Below are 22,382 nucleotides of genomic sequence, written 5' to 3'. Positions count from 1 at the left end.
TTTTTTTAATAAAAGATCATTAAGATGGTACAAGTCCCCTTTGACTACCATCCCATACCCACTCCATGCATCGTGTCCCCTCCACCCCAGAGGCATCTGTTATGCATTCAGATGTTCTTCCAGTTCTTTTCTAAACTTGCATATGTAGCCTTTAACGAATGTGTCCTTGGTGATTTTTTTAATTTAAATGATGTATTATACCATGTAATAAGAATGTTCTACAACCTGCTTTTTCATATCTATTTAATGAAGTAATTTTGAAATTAATATATATTGCTATTTATACATTTAGTTTTATTTTCTTTCCAGTATTCCATGTATGAATACAGAATATTTTATACATTACCTAGCACGTGAGCATTTAGGTTGCATTTGTTTTTTTGTTACTATAAACAGTGCTGTAGTGAACATTCTTTTCTGAGTCTCCTTGAGCATATATGAGCGATTCTATAGTTTTTATACCTAGAAGTCAAACTGTTGAGTCATTACATATGTGCATTTTCAGTTTAGTTAGATATGGTCAATTATTGGTTGAAATAATTGCCACTCCCACCAGCAACCCTGATAGGTGAAAAATACTTTGGTGGTGTTCTCATGTGTATTTTCTAGACTGTGGTGATGTTTTTGTTTATTAAGCAGTTGGAGTTATTCTTTTGTGAGTTGCCTGTTCATATCATTAGCCCATCTTACTTGTTTGCTGACCAGTTGGAGTTCTTCTGTGAAGTCTCTGTTCCTATCATTTGCCCATTTTCCTGTTGCATTATTGTTTCCTTATTAATTTGTAAGTGTTCTTCATTTATTCTGAATACTGCTCCTTTATTATATACATTCTATGTATCTTCCTCTAGTATATCTTGTCTTTCTACTTGGGTCTGTTGCCATTCCAGAGTTTTAAATTTTAAGATAATCAAATGATTGACTTTACATGATTAGTTTTCATGGTCATGTGGCTCAGTGATTTTAGGGTCATCTTTAAGAAATTCTTCCTCGGGCACCTGGGTGGCTCAGTCAGTTAAGCGTCCAACTTTGGCTCAGGTCATGATCTCACGGTTCATGGGTTCGAGCGCCTAGAGCCTGCTTCGGATTCTGTGTCTCCCTCTCTCTCTGCTCCTTCCTTCCCTGCTCGTGTTCTGTCTCTCAAAAATAAACATTAAAAAATTTTTTTTTCAAGAAATTCTTCCAAGACATCCATCTGTATTTTCTTCCAATACCTTTAAAACTTTTTCTGTTTAGATCTTTAACCCATCTGGATTGTACGTACAGTATGAAGTGTAGTGATATAAACTTTTTGTCGCTTGAATGAAAAGTCGATCCTAGATACTTTGGGCGGTTCAGAATATCAAAGATTTGTTGCCTGTAGATACTCTAGGGTATAAATACCACAGGAGAATGCTTTGCTTCTTCCTGATAGCACTCATTTTTCACTATGAGTTGATCATCTAGATGCTATGCTTTGAAAAGTTTGCTTCTGTGGGGCATAAATTTCTATTTGCATACTTAATATGTTTACCTTAGAAAATGTAGATAGTTAAGCAAAATAAAGAAAAAAGAGCCATTTATACCTAATTCTAGAGCATAACTACTATTTAGGTTTTGGAAGTAAAGTCTTCCCATCTTTTTCTATCAATGCACTAATAATGGCTAACATTTATTGAGTACTTTCTGTGTACCCCAGGTACTGTTTAGTTGTTTTATCTGTATTAATTGATCTACTCTTCACAATAATCCCAATGCGGATAGGTGTAAGGGCCCACATTTTACAGATAAGGAATGAGGCACCAAACATGATTGATGGGATTTTTCATTTGTTTTTAATTTTTCATGTTTACGAAAATACTATTCATGTGGTTTTATAACTTTTTATGTTATTAATTGTCCTATGCATACCTCATATTCCATTAGCCATATCACAAGTTTTGGACATTTAAGTTATTTGCATACTTAAGTTATTATTAGGTTTCTATGACTATTCATTTAGCAAAATTCCTACCCACCTCTCTGTCCTTCTGATCTTCCTTCAATTTGGTGATCAAAAATTATTTTAATTTGCATTCCTTTGATCACCCAATGATACTGAATGTTTGTTATATATACTCCTGCTTTTTTTTTTCCTCTTCCCAAAATTGCTTTTCATTTTCCCAGCTGTATGTTGGTGTTCATCTTTTCCCTATTGACTTGTAAATTCTTTAGTAGTAAGCATAGCAAGCCTTTTTCATAGGTAAAGCTTAGGAAACTTCCCCACCCCAAAATTATATAAATATTCACTACTTCTTACACTGTGACTCTCTTCTGTTTAATTCTCAGATTTAATTCATTTGGAATTGTGTGGAGAGGAAGGATATGTTGTAAGAAAGATACCTAAGCCCCCTTTCTCCCAAAATACTTATTTGACACGTTACCAGTTATTGAACAATCCATACTTTACCTCATTGGTTAAAAATGCAACCCTTGGCATATACTACTTTCTTATATGTAATCACTTAAGGATTTTCAGTTTTCTTGTTTCATTGATCTATTTGTTTATGCTCCAGAACAAGACTTATTAACTGTTCTGTAGTATGGTTTTAATTAGTAATCTACATTTCTGTCCTTCTGTAAATATAATAAATGTTTTTTTTTCCTTTTTACATCCATAAGTTATTGCTAGAATGTGACCATCCACAGGTTCATATCCACAAAGTAGTGATGCAAGATATTTATTTCTAACCAAAGAGTTTTTTGCAATCTGTTCTGTGTGGTTGGAAACGAAGACACTGATCTATGCAAAGCAGGGGTTTTGAAAAGTCCACTGACCTTCTGCACCGATACGGACGTAATGAACACGCCACTGTATTAGAATGATGTCACTCTAGCAACTTGCCTGCCTTTAGAAAGAATTTTGACTAGGTGTGTGTTTAATTGATCATGTTCCATACGTGCCCTTTTTATACCTAGCCCTACTCACTCAATTCAAAACAAGTGACCAATGCCAGTGTGAAAAGTTTCTGTAAATAATGAATAATAAGAAGTAATCTTATGGCTTTTGTGATAAAGTGAGGCTTGTTTTATTTATGTTGGGTTTTGTTTCTTCCCCCCCTCTAGGTAGCCTTTCCAGTAAATATATGACTCAGGGAAAAGCCTCAGCGAAGAGGACCCAGCAGGAATCATGAGGGAAGGAAAATGCAGCACTCTAAATGGCCACTCAGGCGGTCCCATTCTCTTTGAAATTAGGTTCATTTCACAGGACACAGCAGTGTAGATCAGGCTTCTACTTAACACTCTAGGGAAATGTCAGATTTTTTTTTTTTAACTTAATGAAATTGTTAATGAGGAAAAAAAAATTAATAGAGTCTTAACCTACGACAAATCCCCATAGATATAAGGATTTTAAGAGAAAGCCATGACGTATGTATTTAAGCCAGGTTTTATTTTTTTTTTAAGCCAGGTTTAAAAAAAAAAAAAAAAGCATAATTGTGGGCCAGTATTCAGTGAATACAATTTCATGGTTTTTAATTCTTTCAGAGCACACTAAAACTGGTGTGCTGATAAACCCCTAGTAAATTACCCCTTTTTTTCCATCTATAAATCCCTTTTTTGTTTTGAAGAGGGGAGATTATATTTATTGTTGTTTACTGAATCCTTGTGTGAAAGCATATCAAATATGTGTGAACCGCTACTACTGTACTTACTACGATTTACAAGCCGATTTCATTGATATTTGTAGAAGTGATGACGCGAACACGAGTACATATTTGTGTGAGCCTTCCGGAGTATGCAGCGCCACTGAGGGGCTTTGGTTTTTTTCCCCCTCTCTAATTTTAAGTTGACATAAAATTACTATGCTCCTACAAATGAAGTAAGGGAAACGAATAGTCCTGTTTGCTGCTAAAAACATTTTCAAAGGAAAAACGACAAAATATAGAAGTGCTTTTTACTTTTTATGATACTCCGAAATTAGGGTGGAGACCTTTTAAAACTCCCTGAAGATGAAAGAGGCCATCTCTGCCAATCACAAGTTTGGTTGGTGTCATTTTGGGGTCTGACTGGAGCCCTCCTGGAACTGTTTCTCTAACTCCACAAGCCCTTCCAGAAGTAGTACGTGGCCAGAACTATGCCTCGGTTTATTTATCATTTTGAAATAAAATCAGAATTTCAACCTGTAATTTTATCCACATTCCTTTCTAGCGAGAGTCCTAATGTCGTGAGGAAACCGGATGGAGGGAGGGCAGTACAGAACTGCTCCTCTTCATCTGGCGCCCCCTCTCCTCGTGCTCATGCCAGCTGCTGGCCATCGGCCCCACTGTGCGCCAAGCTCTGGGAACGCGCAGGGGAGAGGCACAGACTTGGGGGGATGGAAACAGAGAAGGACGGAGAGGGTGTTTGCTGGGCAAGCGTTCCCAGGTAGGAGAGGGCTCGGAAAATAAGACATCTGTGAGCCCTTCTTTTCACCTACCGGAAGACATATTCCAGTTAAGGAAGAATCCTATCGCCAGGAACTACAGAATCTGGGCAAGTTGTGGTAGGATCGGCGATCGTTCCTTACTCAGCTTTAACGAACCCAAACTCCTGAAGTAAAGCATGAATTATGTACCCGGGGCCGAAGCTGCTCCCCGTGACTTTCCTCAGCTGCTCCTCTTCTGATTTCTCTTGCCTTCAACTTGAAAGTGAGCTTGACCGGGCACACACTTCTCGTCACACTTTCTTTGGAAAGCTTAGTGATGCGGTCTTCTGGCCTGATACCAGAAATCAGAGACCGGCCTAATTTTTGTTTCCTGGTAGGTTTTATTTTTCTGCTTGGATGCTCCAGTGTTTGTTTATCCCTATAAGTTTTGTGTCAGTGACTTTTGTCTGAAACCAAAGCAAATCCCATGTATCTCTAGCCCAGTTTGGTTTTTTGGTTGTTGGGTTTTTTCCATCTTGGGAACGTGTGTTCTTAATTTTTTTTTTTTTTCTCAAAAATGCTTTTGTCTTTTTTTCAGTATTCCTCTTTCTCCATGCTAGGAACACTTTTCAAATTTAATCTCCACATGAGTGACTGGATTTTTGGTGTCATTCTGCTGTTTGCTGTTTCTCATGTGGATTTTGTCATTTCATTTATAATTGTCTTCAGCTTATTTCAGCCACCTTCCCTTTCCTCTCAATTTTAATTATCTTCCTCTTTATGGAAACCATGTTTTCTTCTATCTTTTTGAGAATGTTAAAAAGCTTCCTACATTTTATTCTAATTCCTGTGCTAGATTTCAGTCCCTCACACTGGATCGACGGGACAGTGACCAGTGTTTACCAGCCCTGGAGAATGGATGACCCTAGGTTCTTTGCTCCCTTGGCATGGGCCTGGTCACAGCCCCTTCTCAGCGCCCCAGCCAGGGGACAGCCGCATCTGCCCCACGCTGAGGCCAGCCCCTGAGGCGCAGCTGGCCTGTCTCTCAGCAGGCTCCACGAAGGCTCCACTAGCCCACTTCTCCTTTCCTCCTCCTCTCGGGAACAAACAGGAAGATGAAATCTATTCTTCCATCCCCGGTCTACATGTTTTAATCCCTTGCTCAGCGCGTACGTATCAACAGTGTGCGCACTTTCTGAGATGTTACTAAAATGTTCTGACATGACTTCAGTATACTTTTCATTTTCAAATGTGTTTCACAAATGGTTTTATTTAAAAAAAAAAAGGTCCTGAGTGGAAAAAATCCTGGGTAGGAAGGTCAAAAGGGTTCATAGTGTTACAGGCAAAAAAAAAGAAATTTGTTGACAAGAAAATAGTATTCAACAAAACTCCGATAAAACCATGAAGATGCGCTCAGTACTTTTTTCTTTGAAAGCAGGTGTGTTTACACAGCAGCCGTCAAGAATTTAGCGCATTTCACCGGGTGGAATTCTAGACTTCATTAGGGTCTGGCTCTGCCAGTTTTCCAGCAGACTGTGGCAATCCCCGTAGCCTCTCTCTGCGCAGTTCAGTTTCCTTGCCTGCAAAATGCAAAGCATATCTGCCCTTTCACAGAGCAGTGATGCTCAAGGGAGGTCTTACTAGGAAAACACTTTAACGTCTAGAACCCTGAAACTAAGGGCCAAAGTGCACAGTGTTAAACATTTCCCTATTTTAAGTCCTTCCTATTGGTGGGAATCTAAATGTGGTTCCAGCTTGCCAACTCCTTCAGCAGTTAACTACGGCCGCCTCCTGACACCCCAGGGCAGCTGCTGCCCTGAGATAAGGGCGCTCACATATTTCTTACACAGTCGTGAAAACTTTCTTCTAACGCCAGTTTAGCTCAGCCACCTACACCAGTTTAAAATAACAGTAGGTATGCCTGACCCACGAACAAGTAGATTATGGGACTTACCACTCACATGCAAAACAGCCAGCCAAGTTAAAACAAAACTGAGTAGTGTGTATTAAATAGATGAACGAATCAAGCATACATGGGATCTTGAATCAGAACATTTAGAACTAGATTTTAAAAATACTTTCTGGCACACCCTACTAAAAGGCCAGAGTTTATGTATCATTTTTAAACTAGCTATGCCAATACACCTGCCTAAAAAAAACGGTGAGGCTGCTATGAGACTATGTGCTCGAGGGTGCTTTAAATTTTTTTTTAATGTTTATTTATTTTTTTGAGAGGGAGACAGCATGAGCAGGGGAGGGCCAGAGAAAGAGGGAGACACAGAATCCGAAGCAGGCTCCAGGCTCCCAGCTGTCAGCACAGAGCCAGACGCCTGGCTCGAACTCACGAACCGTGAGATCCTGACCTGAGCCGAAGTCGGTGCTTAACCGACGGAGCCACCCAGGCGCCCCTCGAGGGTGCTTTTGAAACCTGTAACGTGCTACATGACTGCATAATGATATTTCAATAATTAAGAATGATACATGGCTTTTTTTTTTTTTTTACGTTTTATTAACACTATTTTTCAGAGCAGTTTTAGGTTCACAACAAAACAATGGAAAGTACAGAATTCCCAGATACCCCTGTCCCCACACAAGCCAAAACCCTCCACTATCCACATCCTGCACCAGGGTCGGGTATTTGTTAGAACTGACAGCCTATGTGGACACAACATTATCGCCCAAAGTCCGTTGTTTACATTAGGATTCATTCTTGGTGTGACACGTTCTATGGGTTTAGACAAATGTGGAATGGCATGTGTATCCACCGCTGTGGTTCCACGGTTTCACAGTATATGACATCTTTATCCATGAATAACTAGCAACCTTTATTGAGTTCCTAGTACTTAGGTGCCATACAATCTTCTAAGGGCTTTCCATTTAGTCTTCATAGCATCAGTAAGAGGAAGGGCACAAGAAGTAAAATACCCCGTCCCAAATCACCGAGCTAGGGAGAGGAAGCCAAGATACAAACCCACCATACTACCATCGCCTAATCTCACTGCTTCTTTCGTGCTTAGAGGGCTTAGAGGCAAAGATAACCATTCTCTTGCTGTCGTGCAGTTCTATTTCAGTAGCAGGGAGACAGAACTACCTAAGGGAATTCTGAACCATCCAAACCTATAGGCTCTAGGGGATGAAAGATAAATTGGGCTCTAAAACACACTGATTAGTTCTTTTCACATCAAAACACTGAGCAAGAATCTTTCCTCGCCATCACCATTCCACAGATCCTACTTTTCCCCTCTACCTCTAGCACTTCCACGAGAAAAGCCACCCATCCTTTATGTTCTCCTCCTCCCCCCTACTGCTAACCCTGCAGCACTTCTGTTCTCCAGGATCTCTCATTCTTTCCTGGACCCTCCATTGACCAGGCTTCCTGTGAGTGCATGCCTGGTATAATGCCTAAAGCTTAGGTGTACTTGGAGAATTAAAAGGCAGGAGGCCCTGAGCAGCCACTACAAGGTCTGACAAACAGGCGTTCAACCAATCTTACGGAATGGTTCTCGCTATGAATGTTGACAGATCTGTCCAATCACATCTTCGGGTTGGTCGGCGTTCCAAAGTCAGCACCTAAAAGCGAAACTTGCATTAGCACCATCTTCCAACATCCGGTGCAGTACAGCCTGCGGTGAGGAGGTAGCCTGGTGAGTATTTGGGTTGTTTATTTCGCAATTCTGCGGTAAGTCCATGCTCTTAAGAACTGCCTAGCTGAACCAAAAGGAAGACCAACGTGTGTACCTGCGCCTCGGAACCCTTCTGCTTTGGAGAGTACCAGCGCTCGTGGCTCAGCGTTCTTAAGGAGTGACGCCGCATCTTGCCCAGGGGCAGGTGGTGGAGCGACACGCCTCCAGAGTCCACAAGTGCAGGCGTTCTGCGCGCCCCAGCCCCACTCCCCACGTAGCGCGGAGGCCGTCCTTGCAAAGACAACCTTGCCCCCGGGCCCTTGCGCCTATCAAGTCACGTGTCCATGGCCGGAGCTCCGCGCCCCGCCCTCTGTCCGTCACTCACACGGCCCGCCCAATGGCGGTGGCGGGGGCGGGCTCGCGCGGGGCGGGGCCTGGGGCGCCGTGCGCCGGAGCTTGTGGCGTCAATGCGGCCGCTGTGTCCATGGAGAGAGGCTGAGGTGGCCGAGTTCCGGCCCGAGGCACCGGGGCGCCGGGACGGCGAGGATGTCGGCTTCGTTAGTCCGGGCCACTGTCCGGGCTGTGAGCAAGAGGAAGCTGCAGCCCACTCGGGCCGCCCTCACCCTGGTGAGTGGCCGGGGCGCTCGGTCGGGCGGGTGACATTGGTTCACCTCCGCCCTCTCGAGGAGGTCACGGCAGCAGGGCTCTGGGCGCGCTCCGCGGCCGCCGCGTCGCCGCCTTGCCCGCCTCGCCCCGGCTGGAGAGATAAACAAGCCCGGGCGGGGCTGCTCCACGGGAGCTTGGCGCCCCCGGAACTACGTTTCCCAGCAGGCCGCGCGCCGCCGCATGCGGAGGTTGGGGGACGCCGCGTGTGCGCGAGTCCCCGGCCGGCCGGGGCAGCCCGCCGCGAGCCCAGGGGCGCGACTGTGCGTGCGTCGCGGGCCTTTCAGAGCTCGGCGCCCGGCACTCCGGGGAGTTTGGGGGAGGGAACCGCGACCCCTGCCCTCGAGGTGCGCCGGGAGGGCGGTAGCTCGCCGAGGGACCTCCGGGCGAGCGCGGCGAGCGATGTGAGAGCGCAGCTTCAACAAAGCCCACCCCTCGCCGAGATCAAGGCTGCAGCGCACAAAGGGTTTCTTCCTGGGGTCGGGGAGGGGAGGCTTTTTGAAACACCCTGTGTGCCTCCAGCAGGCCTCCGCCGCGGTCGGCTCTCACAAAGGACAAAGAAGGATAAAAATCTCCACCCTGGGTGAGCGTTTTCTAGGTGAAAGGTCAAACACACTCGGAGAGCCCCAGAGTCCATACCGCAGATGCTCACCGCAGGGCTTACCATGCATATACGGGATCCCTGGTGCACTGTGCAGTTGTTTTTTTTTTTTTTTTTTTTTTTTCTTTTTAGCCTAGGGAAAACTCACATAACAGAACATTAACCACTTTAAAATGTACAATTCAGTGGCATTTAGCACCAAGTGTTGTGCAACCATCACCTGTATCTCGTTCCAAAACATTTCACCCCGAGAAAACTCTCATGTCCGTTAAGCAGTCACTTGTGTTTGCCATTTTGAAAGAGTTGAATTTTATAGGAAAGCCTATGATCAGCATAACTTCTCACACACCCATCAAGAGATGAAGGAGAAGCCTTTGTGCAAGCATTCACCACCTAGAGAGTGGGAAAGTAGATTCTCTAAAGGAATCCTAGATTCCATTCAAGCTAATGCTATAAGAAAGCCTGTTGCCAGAAAACTAGTTGTAGCAAAACAGAAGAAAGTTGTGATGTAAAAATTCACTTTTATAATGGTTCGTTGTTTTCAGCCTGTACAGAGGTTATCCCGATTATTCTGTATTGCTATTTTCTGTACCACCCACCTGTTTTCATGTCTGGAAGATAATCATTATCAGAGCTTAGAATTTTCCAAAGTCTTGAAATCACAACAAGTCATACTAGAAGACACGAGTCATACTTTGTGTCTTTCGGTCTCAGTTCACAAGTACTCAGAATTGGGGCACCTGGGTGGCTCCGTCGGTTAAGCCTCCGACTTCAGTTCAGGTCATGATGTCAGTGGCTGGTGGGTTTGAGCCCCGCGTTGGGCTCTGTGCTGACAGCTCAGAGCTTGGAGCCTGCTTCGGATTCTGTGTCTCCCTCTGTCTCTGCCCCTCCCCTGCTCACACTCTGTCTCTCTCTCAAAATAAATAAACATTAAAAAAACAAAAAACATAGTACTCAGAATTGAAAAGAATTCTACCACTGGTAATGGTAGAGCCAGAAAGAGAAGTCCATCATTTAGCATATCATTACTTGCTCGTTCAAAATCTCTAAGTCATTCCCTTTTGCTCCTTGTCATTCAGCTGACATTTAAGACCTCCTTTGTTTCAGTATAAGAAATGAATGTGTCACACAGTTTCCCACCCTCCAGGGACACAGTTGTGGGCCAGGCCTTGGCCACCCTTAGGAATTACTAGGAATAATGACAGTATACATTCTCAGACCTGAGCTGTCTACACTTACTTTCTCCTGCTTCATTACCTGTTACCACTTACCAGGCTAATTCTGCTAACAGAATTGTAACAGCCCCTTACCTTGTCATGTCTTATTTCAGCAGGGCTCTGTTGTTGGCATCTGATCAAGTGTTCTGATTAACTTGCCAAAGTCCATTGTCTGAACTTAGCCTGTTTAACTGTCTGGGTGACTTTTTAAGTTTCTTTCCCTGTGATCTTAGCTGGTGCTAAAGACAAAGGTCCTTGCTCCTTTCCACCTGATGCAGTCGTTTTAATCCTAGCATATGTTCCCTAGTCTCCAGACATTATGGCATGCATGTATTGCTGTTTGTTTTCTAGTGTTTTTGCAAAAAATATTTTAAGTCCCAGCAGATATTTTAAGTCCCTTGCAAATATTTTAAGTCAAGTGCAGAAGCAAGGAGGTGATCAAAGGGCTAATGAGTGAATGTGGATGAAAGCAAATGAAACTAGAGATTTCAGTAAAATGAGGAGGAAGAGATCAGCGCTACCTAGATGTATAAACTTCACATCAGGAATTTGACATGGCGCAAACTTGTTAAAGTGCTGTGCCTGTGCAGCCTACCAGAGGTCATCAAAAGGCTAGGAAAAGGAATTGATGAAATGAAAACATGGTTCCATGCTTCCAAATTATCTACATTAACTGATGTTAATCCAGGAGAGGATTGGTGGGTTGCTGGAACAAAAGGCCTCATCTGGTGATAGGCTGCCCTAAACACATTGGTGCAAACCAGAGATGGTTCCTTGATTGAGTGTTTTAAGACTCCACCCCACCGCATGAAAGTGAGTACCTTTGGACATCTTCAGAGGCACATCCAAAGAGGATGCTGTCCCTACTCTACATATCCAGGAACTGACGGTTGAAATTGAGTTTGTAGGGGGCAGAGTGAAAAATGACAAAAGAACTTGAAGATTTAACACTGCCCTGCTGGCAGAGGCTTTTATTTCCATCATTCTACAAATCAGAATTAATGTAACCATAATTTAGGATGAGGGGTGTACCTACAGCTGTGCATAAAGCTCAAGCAAAGCTGTAAGAGAATAATGATTCATAGCCAGCATCATTCTTCATGAGCACAGAGAAGTTAATTCATTATGTTCAGTGGGTGCCTTAAGACTTAACTTTCCGGTGGCACCTGGTTGAGAAGGGGTAGGGAACAATGTGATACTAGAGTCCCAGTAAGGAGCTGTTAATTCGTTGAAGGACAAGTACCAGAAGTCCTTTGGAACAGTGACCAAGCAGTAAGATTTCTGTATTTAGGCCATTTAAGGGTATTCTCCAAGAAACCATTGGGAGTAGCCTAAATGTGTAACAATGAGAGATTGGTTAAATTAGAGTAGATGGGGTTGGTGAGTACATTCAGTTGGTGTAGTCACTGTAAATAATACTTTTTTTTTTTTTTAAGTTTGGGAGTCATAACTCTTCGTTCTTTAACTTACTGTCTCTGTGCAAATTATTTAATCTTTAATACCTAAATCACAGAATTGTGAGAATAAGATGATGCATGTAAACCATTAAGCACCTGGAACGTACTTAGTAAATCGTTAATAACGTGCTTATTACCATGTATTAAATGAGAGACATGTTAAACTTTTAAAATGTGGGCTACTGGGGCGCCTGGGTGGCGCAGTCGGTTAAGCGTCCGACTTCAGCCAGGTCACGATCTCGCGGTCCGTGAGTTCGAGCCCCACGTCGGGCTCTGGGCTGATGGCTCGGAGCCTGGAGCCTGTTTCCGATTCTGTGTCTCCCTCTCTCTCTGCCCCTCCCCCGTTCATGCTCTGTCTCCTTCTGTCCCAAAAATAAATAAACGTTGAAAAAAAAATTAAAAAAAAAAAATAAAATGTGGGCTACATAATACACAGAGATGAATAGGAAAAGACAAAAGGGAAAACACTATAATGCCACCCCTAGCTGTTAAAGAACAAGTTAAAATATACTGTGACTTATTCATTGGCTGCTAGTTACCATCTTCTAAACATTAAAATGCCATATTTATAATGAAATTAAAATAGGTTGTAGTTGTTGACGCGTGTTTAGTATACGTAATCCTGGAGTTAGCTCTGGTTTTAATTTTGTTTTCTTGAACAGCAAAATACTAAAATTGCATGAGGAATTAAGGAAATACAGTGTTGCGAATGAAAAGTTTCTGCTACAGAAACAGGCTGAAATCTTTTTTTAAGGGCCTTTTGTCTTGTTCTGTGATATACATATGAGTAGATTAAAAACTATCTTTGTAGTTAATCAAGTTTCAAGAATCTTAATTTTGTTTTAAGTTTATTTATTTATTTTGAGGGGAGAGAGGGGCAGAGAGAGAGAATCCCAGGCAGACTCCACACTGTCAGTGCAGAGACGATGCAGGGCTCGAACTCACGAACCACAACCAGGAGATCATGACCTGATCCAAAGTCAGACGCTTAACTGACCAAGCCACACAGGCGTCCCAGGAATCTTAATTTTTTTTTTTTTTTACATTTATTTATTTTTGAGAGACAGAGTGAGACAGAGTGTGAGCGGGGGAGGGGCAGAGAGACAAGGAGACATGGAATCGGAAGCAGGCTCCAGGCTCTGAGCAAGTGTTAAGCACAGAGCCTGATGTGGGGCTCAAACCCATGAACCGTGAGATCATGACCTGAGCCGAAGTCGGTTACTCAACCGACTGAGCCACCCAGACGCCCCTGGAATCTTAAATTTTAATTCATTGGTCAAATCTCAGGTGAATAAGTCCTTAATTATACCTAAATTAAGGTATATTATACTTTCCTTGGAAAAGTATAGGTGTCTTAGTTGTTTGGGGGGAGTGCTTGGAAATTGGAAGGCTACCAGGCCTGGAGCGTGTTGTTTAGCTGAAGTTCTCGCACTGTTTGCCAGACTGAGTTTACTTCTTGCAGAGGTGCTAGTGTATGCAAATAGACAAAGAACCCAGCGTGATCCTCAGCTTCTGCCTGGCCCCAAGATACAGAAAGTACCTTTAAGAGCTAGCATTTTTTTTAAGTGCCACATGTTCCCTGTTAGTCATTCTGACTTGTTCTGAAAATCAAATTTCTCAGCAAGTTGTAAGATGCATATCTTTCCCTTAAATAAGTACTCAGCTGGGTTTCCATCATTAATAACACTCCTCGCAATGGAGTATGTTTGGTTTTGGCCTCTGACACAGGAACATTAAGACTTGGTTTGGCTCCTATAATGACGTTTCCCAGGTACACCAGTTACTTTTCCCTTAACAGTACAAGGCGTGAAGTCAGCCGCTTTGGGATAGGGAGACCACTCCAAGAATTGTTTTTACTTACTGTGTCTAAGTGTTTCCTACTAAGAGTTGAGAAAAGAAGAAAATACATCATTTTGGAAAGCCAAGTTAGGCGATTTAATCATCACTTGGAGATAAAAACCACAAGGGGCTGCTGACAGAGTAGTGTTGGTACCCTGTCTGCTTTGTTTTGGTCATGGAGAGGTGAATGGTGAACCCTCCTCATCTTTGACTTCCCAGCATCACAGGGCAAGTTATACTTGAAATGGATATTTTTCCATGGCCCTGCCTGGGCTTTTGTTTGTCTGTTTGTTTTTTCACTTATTGGAAATCCTTTGCTCTTTGACAGTAGTTAGATTAAGGACAGTAGTTAGATTCAGGACTCAATGTGGGAAGTATGACCATGAAAATTACGGAAGCTAGTTTTTACTGGCAGTTGTTGAGAAGGACAAATGAGTGTTTTTAAACATCTTTTCAGAAATATTTCTGTAACTGTTTGAGGTTGATATGCCATAATATCAAGAGAAAAAAACCCACAAAATTCTCTTTTCCATTTCCTTCTTCTTCCCCCTGCGTACTGTTCCCTGTTGTCTGCTTTTGTCACACCGCTTGGCTCCTGTTCTGGTAGAATTGTGGGAAAAGGCTTTTTAATAGACCACCGACTGGTGGTGACTTTTTTTTTTTACCTTTTTTTTTTTTTTTTTCTTTTGAATTGGGCTCTGCCCTGACAGCAGAGAGCTCAACACAGGGCTCAAACTCAGGAGCTGTGAGATCATGACCTTAGCTAAAGTCAGATGCTTAACCAACTGAGTCACCCAGGCGCCCCTAGTTTGTGTTTTTAAAAAATACTAGTCTCAATTTTCTAAATTGGTTTCGTGGCCTTTCTAAATTGGGTCCAGACTCTGCTTCAACATCCTTACCTGGCTGAGCCCCCTCCAGGCAGGCCAGAAGAGCACGCTTTGGGGCCATCCTTTGGGTCTGTTCCCTCAGCACGGGCTTGAGTTTTGGCTACAGTTGCTTCTGAGTCATAGGTCATAATGTCCACTGGGATTTCACAAACCAGTAAGATGCCGGTACAAAAAACTGGAGGACCAGCACAGCGTTGCCAGCTGAGGAGCTAATAAAACAAAGTAGGAAGGACATGATGTCCTCACTAATATACTCTCTTCATTGTGATAAGGGCTGGTTTATATTGAGCTCTTTGTGCCTGGCACTGCTCGGAGTGTACTTCGTGAGCTCGTTTATTGAATCCTCACAACAGTCCTGAGGAGGAGGGTCTCTTCTCCCCATTTAAGCCAAGTCACAGGCTGGGACACAGCCAAGAAGTGGAGCAGGAATGCCCTGGAACAGACTTTGTCCCTGACAGCACCGTGAAAAAGCAGACAGGATCCAAGAGTACCAGTTTGGTAAATTTGGAAAATTGCACTTCCTGAGAAAGCGGGGTTGGTGATGCTGATCCATCTTGAGGACAAATGGGCTAGATTAAACAGCATTACTCCTGAAAAATGCCTCCCTGTGTTTGCTTCTATAGTTGACCAGCTTATTTCTGTTTGTCCGGATATCCTGAGATGTTGTTTTAAGCCACATTTAGTATCTGTAGGACCATGTGGCAGGACTGTACCGAGGCACACCCTGGGTTGATGCTGGTATCACTGTTTCCTGTATGCATTTTGACGAGTTTGACATAGATTAGGGGTAAGCAAAAAAAAGCAATAGAGTTAATAATAATCAACAGAAAAACCGCCTGAAGATCGGCTTCCCCAGTGATTCCTTGAGTCATTCATTGACTGTTGAGCACCTGATCTCTGTGTTGGGAATTGTACTTGTGCTGAGCATGTAGTAGCAGCACAAAATAGATGCTCCTTGGAAAAATTACATTTGTGATGTAAGTAGAGAGTACCAGCGCTAATGACAGGGAGCTGACCTTGACGGGGGGGAGCAAGACTCAAAGGATGTTGCTAGGGTCTCCTGGGTGGCTCAGTCGGTTAAGCGTCTGACTTCGGCTCAGGTCATGATCTCACAGCTCATGAGTTCAAGCCCTACATCGGGCTGTGTGCTGACAGCACAGACCCTGGAGCCTCCTTTGGATTCTGTGTCTTCCTCTCTCTGCCCCTCCCACTCACGCTTTGTCTATCTGGCAAAAATAAACATTAAAAAAAATTTTTTTAAATAAAAATAAAATGCTTTGTATTGAGAGTTCATATGTTTGTTTATAAAAGCCATAAAGTACTTGGGCAAGAGTGGAATATAAATTTGTCACATGAGTTTGCTGAAGATAGACTTGAATAGTCTCAAAACTAGGGAACTATAAGGCTTTAAAAAAAGCAAGTTTTGCAACTAAAAACTTAATAACTTGTTCTTTTTTCAGACACCTTCAGCAGTAAACAAGATAAAACAGCTTCTTAAAGATAAGCCTGAACACGTAAGTAAAACCAATCAGTTGAATATTTACTAAAAAAATTGAAGTCCTGTTTTCACAATGAATTTATCTTGTGATAAACAGTATGTTTTCATTGGTTAAGGATTTTTATTTAAAGAGTAAAGCTACACTCCAGCACTATCAACAATAGCCAAAGTGTGGAGAGAGCCCAAATGTCCATCGATGGATGAATGGATTAGAAGATGTGGTATATGTATACAATGGAGTATTACTCGGCAATCAGAAAGAATGAAATCTTGCCATTTGCAACTACGTGGATGGAACTGGAGGGTATTATGCTAAGTGAAATTAGTCAAAGAAAGACAAATATCATATGACTTTACTCATATGAGGACTTTAAGAGACAAAATAGATGAAGGGAAGGGAAACAAAAATAATATCAAAACAAGGAGGGGGACAAAGCAGAAGAGACTCATAAATATGGAGAACAAACAGAGGGTGACTAGAGGGGTTGTGGGAGGGGGGATGGGCTAAATGGGGAAGGGGCACTAAGGAATCTACTGAAATCCTTGTTGTACTATATGCTAACTAATTTGGATGTAAATTTAAAAAAATAAAATTAAGTATGTTGAAAAAAAAGAGTAAAGGTACACTCAAGGTTTTTAAAAAAAACAAAATTATTTCATAACAAGGTATTAAATGGAGAAGACATCGTTTTGTGACCCCAGACTCTTGATTGTCATTCATTCTTCTAAGGGGCTACCTCCCATTGTCCTTCCCAACACAATCTGTACATTTTTAATCTGCCTACACCGGGGTTTCTCAGTCTCTGCACAGTTGATGTTTTGGGCCAGATAATTCTTTGTTGGAGGTGGAATGCAGGATGTTCAGTAGTATCCTGGGCCTCTGCATATAGGTACCTGTGGCACTGCCCCACTCCTTAGTTGTAACAACCAATAATGATTCCCTGATGGGGACTACTGACCTAGACTATGCCTGTGCTTGTTTGTGTGTATATCTCTTCGTACTTAGATAAAAGCATTCCATACATGCTGTGGTTACACTTGACTTTTTGTCCTTAATAATAATAGCTTGAGGTTCTTTCTGTGTCATTACAGGAAGACCCACCTCATTCTTTTTAATGGTTGCATCTATTAGTGTGTTTTATCGAACAGGTTTTATTTATTTAGCCAACCGCCCATACTAACGGTCTTTGGGGTTGTTTACATCCAGTGCTGCCACAACCATCACGCAGCAAACATTTCGTGTCTGTAGCGTGCCAGGCCCATTGCTTAGAGGGCTAAGCCTGTAAGCATGGTGTAGTGCACCTACATAGCCTGTCCTAGACGCAGAATTGTGCAGTAGGGGGTGTGTGCCTCACCTTCATCTTAGTGCATTGTTAATTGCCTGTGGAGTACCATAAATCACATCCAAGTACTAGACTATTAATATTGAGTAATTAGACTACAGAGTGGTTTCCAGCTTCTGTTGTGCGATCTACCTTACAATTGAATGAAGTTCTGGACGGTCCTCCTAAGAATTACTGCATACATATATCAGTATTCCAGCTCCATTGATAGATCGATGACCAAATGGACCACGAACTTAGCTGTGTAGATTTGAGGGATGTTTGTTTATAGTGACGTGAAAAGGATGGAACACATACTTCGTTGGAGTTGCTGAGGGCACAGGCAATCCCTTTTCCAGGCTCCAGGTACCTACAGCTGTATTTTCATGTATTCTGTAAGCATCTGTATTCGTTCCTAGTAGTAGGACTTCCTGCTTCCTGGAGGCCTCTTAGTGACAAAGATAAAAGCTAGCTTAAACCCATACTTAGGACACGTGCCTCAGAATTTGAGCTAGACGGTTTATTGATGGTGCCCAGTACGGGACACTCCCTCCCGTGTTCTGTCAGCTCTCACTCTGAAAGTGAATAAGAGCACAGTTCTGTCTCCGTGTTGTGTAAGGGTATAAGGACACACTCTGCTGTCTGAATGCTTCAGCTATCCAGATTCCCAGGCACCCCAACATTGTAAGCCCCCCTCTTTGCCACACGTCTTTCCTACTCCCTGTTTTCCTGAAGCAAGTGCACATCGCTGCTTTTGAGAATCAGGGTCTACTGGCTGAAATCCTCCTTTGTATGGTGATAGTTTTACCATACACTTCAATGAAAAAGCAGATAAGATCCAAGAGTAGGCATTTGGTAGGTGTTGTTAGGCAGTCACGTTAAGATAGACATTGGTATTTTAAAAGTGCGGTTTGGTCACCTTTTAAACTTCTTACGTCTGTGTTGGCTGCAATCTTCTGATTTCTGGTACTCGAGAATGTGTACACAGGTCTGCCTTAGAGTTAAGGCCCCGTGTAGAGGCAGGGTGATTGCCAGATGACAGCCTGTGAGCCTCGGTGAACCTAGCCACACAGAAACTTCCTGAGAGCATCTCCTGCAGTGAGGTGGGGCACAGACAATCGAGAATTTGTAGGTAGCCATCTCTGCCATCAGATACTTTTCTTTTTCCTTTAAAAAAAAAAAATCTTAATGTTTAGAATTAAAACTCTTCTTTAAGAGGCACCTGGCTGGCTCGGTCAGTAGAGTATGTGACTCTGGATCACGGGGTGGTGAGTGCGCGCCCCGGGTGGGGCACAGCTTACTGTGGTACAGTGGATTACTGAGGCATTACATGCAAATGATAGTTGTGAAGGCTGATCACACGGAAAGATGATGTCTTACGTGGCAGAAACAAAGCAGACAATAAGACTTTTATTCCTGCTGTAATAAAACCTGTGTTTCGAGTGTATGTATATATGACGAGGACTGGAAGAAAAATGGGAAAACCATAGGAGATATCTTTTGTAGAGTGATAGTGACTGGCTTTTTGGAGTTTTGACCCCTCTGTACTGTTTTCTTTGCATATAATTGTTTTTTTATTTTAGGATCCCCACTAGTGTTGCAGTGATGTTTGTTAAATAGTTAAATTTTTTAAGTGCATGTTCCCCCTTCCACTTCCTAAAGGGACATTTTATAGCGAGAAATCTAATATTTATCTTTGAGCTTACGAAGAAACACACAGGGTCAACCAGCCAGGGTTTTTATGAATGTAATTGTTTAATATGTACTACTTTAAAACTTAAGTTTTATTTACAATGCTTTTTCAGGTAGGTCTGAAAGTTGGTGTCCGAACCAGGGGTTGTAATGGCCTTTCTTATACTCTAGAATATACAAAGACAAAAGGAGATTCTGATGAAGAAGTTGTTCAAGACGGTGAGTTTTAAGCAAACTTGGTGTCAAATCTTTAACCTTGAACAGCAAGAAGAGTAAAGATGATAGCAGGAATGGCGTATGTGGTGCTCAGTGTATCTGGTTTGATGGCCTTTCGTGTATTAAGTGATTCATACACAGCAGCTGAGTGAGAATGGTACCATGTCGTGCCCCGTTTTACAGATGAAGAAACTGAGGCATGGAGAGGTTAAATAGGCTGTGCTCTTAGTAACTGATGGATTATCATTTGTGTGTTTATTTCAGTTACAAAAAATAATCACTGTGTGCAGAAAGGTTTTAAAATGATTAAACTTCATACTGAACCATGCATCGTGTGTGAAGCAGCAGTTTGACGTCTGTACCAAATAAGTAATGTCATCTCATGCTTTTGAGGAATCTGTATTTTTCATTTTTATTTAAAATGTCAGTGCTTTAATTATGTCCTGCCTCCTGCCCCAACCCAAGAATCTGATAAAACCTATTGAAAACAAAAAACTACCTATTTTTGTTAATAGGTAGTTTTTATTTTTCTTTTATTTTAGAGAAAGAGCGAGTGGGGGAGAGGGGGAGAGACAGAATCTTAAGCAGGCTTCATGCCCAACACAGGGCTCGATCCCACCACCCTGGGATCATGACCTGAGTCAAAATCAAGAGTCGAACGTAACCGACTGAGCCACCCAGGTGCCCCAGTGTGTTGTTTTTTAGATCAATACATTAAATATCTTAAATGTTTTCATTTTTAAGAAGAGGAGTTCTAATAATTATGTGTAGTTTATATATGAGTAATTACTAAGTTTCTTATAAGAAGGAAAGCTTTCTCTTTTTTATTTTATTATTTTTTTAAGTTTTGGGGTTTTTTTTTTATTTTTTTTGAATGTTTGTTTATCTTAGAGCGTGCAAGCAGGGGAGGGGCAGAGAGAGAGGGAGACACAGAATCCAGTGCAGGTCCCAGGCTCTGAGCTGTCAGCACAGAGCCTGATGCGGTCTTGTTTTCATGAACTGCGAGATCATGACCTGAACTAAAGTCGGATGCTTAACCACTGAGCCACCCAGGCACCCTGGAAAGCTTTCTTAAGCTAATTATATTTACGAAGATACCAACTTCTACCTGTGTAATTACTAGGGAGTTAGGTTGTTACCAGTTTTCCAGCCCCTAAGCAGCACAAAACGGCTGCGGTGCACTGGTTGGTCTTATGAAACCAGCCCAGTGTATCACAGTCCTTGTGTGCCTCTAGGCTTGCCATTGTGTCATGTGTACAGACGTCATTGCAGAGTTCTCGCACATTTTCCGGACTTTGTCTTTACAGAAGTCTCACCGAGAATATACTCATTTCCTTCATATTGCATATTGGAAAAAGGAGTGAAGTGCAAAGCAAATTCTAGTTTTGCATAGGATTGTCATGGGATTGGCTTATATACAACAGTCTAGCCAGTGTCATTGTGTTTGACTTAGGTTATTGGGTGGAAAAGAAGGGACAGACAGGAAACTGAGCACTAAATCCCTTAAAGGAAATAGTGGGACTGATCCAGAAGCTTCCTGTTTGACTTTTGTGAGTGTTTACTCTGCAGGTTTTATTTATGTGACACTTGTTTTCTTCTCCCGCCAGGAGTCAGAGTGTTCATCGAGAAGAAAGCACAACTGACACTTTTAGGAACAGAAATGGACTATGTTGAAGATAAGTTATCCAGTGAGTTTGTTTTCAATAACCCAAACATCAAAGGAACGTGTGGCTGTGGAGAAAGCTTTAATATTTGACTGCTCTGGCTGTGAGCTCCGGGAACACTCATGGAAGTCCTAGGGCTTACTGAAGAAATGATGTGACTGTCGCGTGCTGAAAGGTTATAATGTATGACTGCCTTATGAGGAAAATAAAATGATGCATTTTGAAAGTGAAGCCAGTGTATTAGATTCCTAAAGAAGTGATATTTGTATTATTTTTAAAGGGCAGAAAATGAGAAGCCATTACTCTCTTTGAGTCATTTTCCTAATCTATAAAGAAAAAAAATCCTATCCTGCACTTCCTTGTCTTCATCCTTTTTATTAGAACCAGTTTCATGAAAGCCGCCTTCCTGGGAGGATTTCAGGAAACGTACTTGATACACGTGCACTGCATAGATCTCCATTGAATGGTGCGAATGTGCATTTACCAACCAGATTGATGGCTCTTAAAGTTCAGAGGCGGAAGATCCTGACTACCGGCGGGACGCGGGAGTGCACTGTTTTTTCTACCCAAACTTGGTACAGCGTTTCTACATTTTTGTCCCAAATTTCATTGTCAGATGCCTCATTTGCTTTACCCCTTAGCAGCAGCTGGCAGACAAAAGTATCGAGCAAAGGTTTCCTTGAACTGCAGTGCAGAAAGGTTCCGAGCAGTGTCATCTCAAGGTAAGAATTACTTCACCCACCATTTTTAATCCATTTCTTTTGCCACCCTCCGTGTCCCCTCCACGGTGGAGTCTCCAGCTGGCTTAGATCTTTTGGTTGAAAGGTGTTTAAGAAGCCATCCAGTCCACCCCTCAATTCTGTACCTGGGGTGCAACCCCCGGGGAAGCTGAAGGACTTCTGTCCACCCTCACACCGTAGGCTCTGTAGCAGCGGAGCTGGGACCACTCTCGTGTCCCCTTCTGTGTAGGGGACACGCCGGCTCCACAGTCTGAGGCAGGCAGCAACGGTTGGCGTGTGGACTGGCTTCTCTATCTGGTTGGCATTCTGATAAGATTTTCTTGTAATTTGACAAAGATCGTTATTTAGTTTATTTTATTTTGAGTGAGAAGAATCTTATTTTAAAACCCACTCATGTGAATTACCGTCTTGTTTCTTTAGAACTATGAGACATGTTTTCTACAGTAGAGAGGACACTGTAGCGCCCCAGAAATATCCTTCTCGAATGTTGAGGGTCTTCATGAGGGCCAAACATGAGGGTCTTTTCTTCAAATTCCCAGTACGTGTACGTTTTCTGAATCTCAAGTTCAGTGAAATTCTTAACCTAACGTTGTCACTACCACC

General features: G+C 42.5%; 2 protein-coding genes and 1 long non-coding RNA gene across 11 annotated transcripts in view; 2 read left to right on the top strand and 1 right to left on the bottom strand.

Annotated features, from left to right (window-relative positions):
- Positions 1-4,142, top strand: part of TUT7 (terminal uridylyl transferase 7) — a 63,162-nt gene extending 59,020 nt beyond the window's left edge. For all 9 annotated transcript variants that reach the window (XM_045043501.1, XM_003995455.6, XM_019815838.3 and 6 more), the window contains one exon: positions 3,082-4,142. In XM_045043501.1, the coding sequence (XP_044899436.1) occupies positions 3,082-3,085 (4 nt within the window). In that variant the 3' untranslated portion in view covers positions 3,086-4,142. The remainder of the gene's footprint in view (positions 1-3,081) is intronic.
- A 2,681-nt stretch (positions 4,143-6,823) lies between these two features.
- On the bottom strand, positions 6,824-8,327 carry LOC123381729. Its single transcript, XR_006589083.1, has 2 exons — positions 8,099-8,327; positions 6,824-7,930 (listed from the first exon to the last, which is right to left on the bottom strand). It is a non-coding gene; the product is annotated as an uncharacterized LOC123381729 (long non-coding RNA).
- Positions 8,328-8,411: 84 nt separating this feature from the next.
- On the top strand, positions 8,412-21,270 carry ISCA1 (iron-sulfur cluster assembly 1). The gene is made up of 4 exons (XM_003995454.5): positions 8,412-8,610; positions 16,108-16,161; positions 19,273-19,378; positions 20,983-21,270. The coding sequence occupies exons 1-4, from the start codon at positions 8,530-8,532 to the stop codon at positions 21,129-21,131; spliced, it is 390 nt and encodes a 129-aa protein (XP_003995503.1). The 5' UTR covers positions 8,412-8,529; the 3' UTR covers positions 21,132-21,270.
- The last annotated feature ends 1,112 nt before the right edge of the window (positions 21,271-22,382 follow it).

Source organism: Felis catus, chromosome D4 (assembly GCF_018350175.1).
Source record: "Felis catus isolate Fca126 chromosome D4, F.catus_Fca126_mat1.0, whole genome shotgun sequence".
Classification (NCBI taxonomy): Eukaryota; Metazoa; Chordata; class Mammalia; order Carnivora; family Felidae; genus Felis; species Felis catus.
Note: the sequence above shows the minus strand (reverse complement) of the source record. Positions and strands in the feature narration are given on the sequence as shown.

Excerpts from the sequence above, each read along its gene's own strand:
- ISCA1 (XM_003995454.5), top strand. The coding sequence starts at position 8,530 with ATGTCGGCTTCGTTAGTCCGGGCCACTGTCCGGGCTGTGAGCAAGAGG. Across the intron at positions 8,611-16,107 it reads CTCGGGCCGCCCTCACCCTG|ACACCTTCAGCAGTAAACAA; the intron begins GTGAGTGGCCGG and ends TTCTTTTTTCAG. Across the intron at positions 19,379-20,982 it reads TGAAGAAGTTGTTCAAGACG|GAGTCAGAGTGTTCATCGAG; the intron begins GTGAGTTTTAAG and ends TTCTCCCGCCAG.